This window comes from Colobus angolensis, unplaced genomic scaffold (genome assembly GCF_000951035.1).
Source record: "Colobus angolensis palliatus isolate OR3802 unplaced genomic scaffold, Cang.pa_1.0 Scaffold78, whole genome shotgun sequence".
Taxonomy (NCBI): Eukaryota; Metazoa; Chordata; class Mammalia; order Primates; family Cercopithecidae; genus Colobus; species Colobus angolensis.
The window spans coordinates 5,817,686-5,823,685 of NW_012121598.1; the positions used below are offsets into that span (position 1 = coordinate 5,817,686).

At 39.4% G+C, this 6,000-nt stretch overlaps 1 protein-coding gene across 1 annotated transcript in view; it reads right to left on the reverse strand.

Annotated features, from left to right (window-relative positions):
• The window catches only part of TRPM7 (transient receptor potential cation channel, subfamily M, member 7), a 146,949-nt gene that overhangs the window by 89,669 nt on the left and 51,280 nt on the right, over positions 1-6,000 (reverse strand). Inside the window, exons 5-7 of the mRNA XM_011928654.1 lie at positions 5,055-5,268; positions 3,607-3,731; positions 1,931-2,102 (exon numbers count right to left, since the gene is read on the reverse strand). Of these exons, the coding sequence (XP_011784044.1) occupies positions 1,931-2,102; positions 3,607-3,731; positions 5,055-5,268 (511 nt within the window). The remainder of the gene's footprint in view (positions 1-1,930; positions 2,103-3,606; positions 3,732-5,054; positions 5,269-6,000) is intronic.

Consider the following 6,000-nt stretch of genomic DNA (forward strand, 5'->3'; position numbering starts at 1 on the left):
CATCCTAACTCAGTGAAACTCCATTTATACTAAAAATACAAAAATGTAGCCGGGCATAGTGGCAAGCACCTGAAGTCCCAGCTACTCGGGAGGCTGAGGCAGGAGAATCGCTTGAACCCAGAAGGCGAAGGTTGCAGTGAGCCGAGATCAGGCTGCTGTACTCCAGCCTGGGCGACAGAGCAAGACCGTCTCAAAAAAAAAAAAAAAAAAAGGACAGCTGGGTGCAGTGGCTCATGCCTGTAATTCCAGCACTTCAGGAGGCCGAGGCGGGTGCATCATGAGGTCAGGCGATCAAGAACAGTCTGGCCAACATACTGAAACCCCCTCTCTACCAACAAAACAAAAAATTAGCTGGGCATGGTGGCGAGTGCCTGTAATCCTAGCTACTCTGGAGCCTGGGGCACAAGAATCGCTTGAACCTAGGAGGCGGAGGTTGCAGTGAGCTGAGATCGGGCCACTGTACAACAGCCAGGGCAACAGTGCAAGACTCTTAACTCAAAAAAAATAAAAAAAATAAAAAATTAAAGAAGAAATTGATGACAGTATTACATAACTGGAACTGATCAATAAAATTCCAAGATCTCTAGAAGAGCAACAGAAAAAAATTAGTGAAGAATACGAAGTTTTGCTTTTACAGTAACTTGTGGTGCACTGAGAAAAAGGAAAAAAAAAGGTAACTATAGGACTATAAACAATTCTTAACTTTTTTTTTTCTTTTTTGAGATGGAGTCTTGCTCTGTCACCCAGGCTGGAATTCAGTGACGTTATCTCAGCTCACTGCAGCCTCCGCCTACTGGACTCAAACAATTCTCCTGTCTCAGCCTCCCAAGAAGCTGGGACTACAAGCGCACACCACCAGACCCGGCTAATTTTTGTATTTCTAGGAGAGACAGGGTTTCACCATATTGGTCAGGCTGGTCTAGCACTCTCGACCTCAGGTAATCCACCCACCTCGGCCGCCCAAAGTGCTGTGATTACAGGCGTGAACCACCATGCCCAGCCCATTCTTAACTTTTAGCAAAAGCTTTGACTCCACCATAATCTATAAACACTGTTCTGTAGCTTTTAAATTTCTATTTCACTTTGTCACAGAGCTCAACTTCTTGGGGTCCTTAGGTTACAAATTTTCCTTTATTTGAAATAAAAATGTAGATGTTGAACCGGAAAATTCAGACATGGTTAGAAAGAAAAATCAGTCCCAGGAATACAATTTTTAAGACACATTTAGCCAAACAGTGATACTCATTTCATAAATTTTAAGCTGATTTATTTCTTTCAGTGATTTTTTTTCCCTTTTAGTTTTCAATTTTGAATTTCACAGCCATGTATTGGAATAAATCACACATTAAGAATATTTATGGGCCAGGCGTAGTGGTTCACGTCTGTAATCCCAGCACTTTGGGAAGCCGAGATGGGCAGATCATGAAGTCAGGAGATCAAGACCATCCTGGTTAACACAGTGAAACCCCGTCTCTACTAAAAATACAAAAAATTAGCCAGGTGTGGAGGCGGGCACCTGTAGTCCCAGCTACCCTGGAGGCTGAGGCAGGAGAATGGCGTGAACCTGGGAGACAGAGCTTGCAGTGAGCCAAGATCACGCCACTGTACTCCAGCCTGGGCGACAGAGCAAGACTCTGTCTCAAAAAACAAAAAAAGGAATATTTATGAATTCGTTGGGCTGAAATGGAATTGCAATAACAGAACTTCCAATGAACCTTTTTTGGTTTTAGCCTTGATAACCGAGTACCCAATTTTGACATCTTTTCCTTGGTCTTATCATTTTGTCTAAGATTAACCACTGTTGGTTGTTTCACATGTTATCTCGTTATGTAAGAAAGAGCACTTCAAAGAACATTCTACCTTCTTTGAATTTAGCTATTAGTACAGCCCAGAACAATTTCAACAATAACAAATTTATGAATTCACTTACTAGCATGAATTCTTTGCTGATTAATAGTTTTTTCAAGTTCTCTTCTCAGTCTGACTTCTGCCCCATACTTCCCAACAGTGCCATCATCCACCAATATGAAATGGGAATGTAGATTATTCAAAACATTCAACTTGCTCAGGGGGTTCAGTAAGGTTTGATAAGGAGCAACCACCTAAACAATAGCAAACAAAAGAGTTAGTGAGCAGGATTGAATACAATATGATGTAAAATAAATTTTGAAATAATCCGTAAAGACAAGTAAGAAGTAAAATTCTATTTTACACGCAGAAATACGAAATCATAGAGAATGTATCAAAAAGCATAAGCTTTTAAGCAGCTGAAGATTAATCAATAATGGGTTGAAATACGTGATTATATCTTGACCCATACTGTGGAATTACGTATTTCATCATCACATGCAAAGACAGAAGCAGTAAATAAGTAAATAGTGCAAACTATTATCAGATTATTAAGTGAATAAACTACAATATATAAAAGATATTGTGGCCAGGCACAGTGACCCATGCCTGTAATCCGAGCACTTTGGGAGGCCGAGGCGGGTGGATTACCTGAGGTCAGGAGTTCAAGACCAGCCTGGCCAACACAGTGAAACCCCGTCTCTACTAAAAACTACAAAAATTAGCCAGGCATAGTGCCGGGTGCCTGTAATCCTAGCTACTCAGGAGGCTGAAGCAGGAGAATCACTTGAACCCAGAAGGTGGAAGTTGCAGTGAGCCCAGATCGCACCACTGCACTCCAGCCTGGGCAACAAGAGCAAAACTCCATCTCAAAAAAAAAAAAAAAAAAGACACGGTAAAAAACAATAAAATATCATATTTTAGCCATGAGTAGTAGACTCTTTAAAACTGACATTAGAAATTTAATAACACTTGAAAGTGATCATTATAATTCAGTAATTGTATGTATGTATGCATGTATGCATGCATGCATGCATGTATGAGATGGAGTTATGTTTTGTCACCTAGGCTGGAATGCAGTGGGGCAATCTCGGCTCACTGCAACCTCTGCCTCCCAGTTTCAAGCAATTCTCCCGTCTCAGCCTCCCAAGTAGCTAGGTGGTAAAGGCCACCACATCCAGTTAATTTTTGTATTTGTAGTAGAGATGGGGTTTCACCATGTTGGCCAGGCTGGTCTTGAACTCCTGATCTCCGGCGATTGGCCCACCTCGGCCTCCAAAGTGCTGGGATTACACGCATGAGCCACTGCACCCAGCCAGTAATTCTTTTTAACAGTCTTGATAAATATCTATAACCAATTCACAAGTCTTTAACCTACTCAAACAAAACACTAGGATTTAACTCCTATTCTCTATTCTTAGTGAGAATAAAATTAATTCTCATGTCTCGTAGTCATTAAAAATTTAATTACAAAGACTAGCATATATGGAAAATGTGAAATAATTTTATACATAAAAGATTGAAAGCAAAATGTGCCAACACTATAACAGCATTTATATTTATGAACTTATTTATAGTTATGAATTATTTATATTTACTCATTTTCAAAAAAATCAGAAGTAAACCTCAGGAAAATACCTTTTAAACTTAATTTGAAAAGTATAATATAATCATGAATATTTTAAACTGGCACTATTCTTACTGTAATTTTGTTTATATATAATTTCAAACATAAGACATTTTAAAAATAATTCTTACATCTCTCCCAACAAGATCATTTCTGTTTTCAATCACTCCCCATGGAGCTATTCCGATAGTGCAAATCTTTCGAGATGATCTGGAAGCATGTTCTTTGAGGGCATCTCCAACATGTTTTGCCACACCTGCTCATAAAAAAAGTTTACTCATTTTGTTTTTTTATTTTCTTAAAGACAGGGTCACCCAGGAAACAGTGCAGTGGTGCAATGACGGCTCACTGCAGCCTCAAACTCCTGGACTCAAGCGATCCTCCCTTGTGAGCCTCCCCAGTAGGTGGGACTACAGGTACATGCTGAGACAGTCGGCTAATTTTTTTTTTTTTTTTGGTAGAGACAGGCGGGTCTTGAACTCTTGGGCTCGTGCCTCGGCCTCCCAAAGGTCTGGGATTACAGTCTTTATTGTGTTCAGAACAATCCTGTGCTCAATCTGTAACACTATAATATGTGATATATTTCTTTACACATACAAGATATAACGCAACAAAGTCATAACAAACTTAAAACAAGGTCATAGCCAAACCTACAAAAGAATACACAAGGACCAAAAAGGAACAAAACCCACTAAACCCCACAATATCAAATCACTACAAATGCCAGAAACACATACAACACTAACTTTTTTAATGTTACTAGGTCTAGTCCGTTTTTGCATTTCTCCTCTAAGTAACAGTAGGTTTTTTACTACTGCTCTACACATCATTTAGAAAAAATTAACAATGCAGCTCCGTGGCACAGGACCATACGCAAAACACACACACACACACACACACACACACACACACACACACACACACACACAATAAACAATGATGAAAGTCTACTTCGGTCAAAAATGAGAGAGAAAAGTATAAAAGGCAGTTCCAAAGAGCATTAACTCCTCATTATCACTTCTTTTTTTTTAGGGAGGGAGTCAGGGTCTCACTCTATTGCCCAGGCTGGACTGTAGTGGTGTGATCATGGCTTGGCTCACTGCAACCTTGACCTCCTGGGCTCAAGTGATCCTCCCACCTCAGCCTCCCAAGTAGCTAGGATGGTAGGCACATACCACCATGCCTGGCTAATTTTTTTTTTTTTTTGTAGACAGTGTCTTACCATGTTGCCCAGGCTAGTTTTGAACTCCTAGGCTCAAGTAATTCTCCCACCTCAGCCCCTCAAAGTGCTGGGATTATAGGCATGAACCACCATGCCTGGCCCATTATTACTTCTTATGGGCTGAACTGTGTCCCCTAACTTCCAATACCACAAAATATGACTGTGGTTGGAGACAGGGCCTTTACATATGTGATAATACCTCAAAATATTACTGTACTGGGAGGCAGAGGTTGCCGTGAGCCGAGACTGTGCCACTGCACTCCAGCCTGGCAACAAGTGAGAGTCTGTCTCAAAAAAATAAATAAATAAATAAAAAATAAAACACACTAAATAAAATTGGTATAATCATCACATTACCTGTGTTTACTCCTCCAGTTAAAATCCAGGCTCCGGTTGTAACTGCAGCTTTAATAAGACCTTTTCCAAGCAACTGCTTGATTCGTGGGTGAAGCTCAAATTTCTGCATGCCCCCATGTACAGATATAACAAGTTTGGGTAATTCCATTTGCCATTCTTTAAGCAGAAGTTGCAGAATGACTTCAGGTTTGGTGTCATATGATAGCCTAACATACTAGAAAAAGATTTTAAAAGGCCAAAATAATTGAATATGTTCACAGGTTTCATAATGTGACATTATATGACTTGGGAAAATTTTATATGAATCAGATTATGTAAAAAGAGATTTCACAGGCTATTTTCAATATATTTATACTCCAAGGAATAAGCAATAGCAAATGATTTTAAAGTTGAAAAAAATAATTCTGTGAGATCTAAAGAAACAGTAAAACTAACTTTTAAACATTTAGACACAAATGTTACTCTTTCCGTTTAAACTCAATTACCACTGACCCAATTTACCAAGGTACCTGCAGTATTTATTGCCTTCTTTAACTATGACTACACAGTGAGTGAGAAGCATTAAGACTGGCTGAAGAGGATCGGAAAAGGAAAAAAAGGGAATTATGGGAGAAAAAAATGGAGGCTTCTAAGGCTCTTGCTACGAAGAGAGACAAATACTGAATTATCTGGTTTGGCAATGATCTAGTCCAAATAACGAATTGCGACTATGGAGTAAAATTTAAAAAGATACATTTAATATAGATGATTATTTGCTGTAATGAACTGGATTTGATCAGACTGAGAAATAATCAGAAAATCATAATCAACATTTCACGGTGTTCGGATGGATTCTCCAGTTTAATTTTTGAAAACATCTTTCTATAGAAAAATAGAAAAAAAAGGCCGGGCACGATGGCTCATGCCTGTAATCCCAGCACTTTGGGAGGCCGAGGCAGGCGGATCA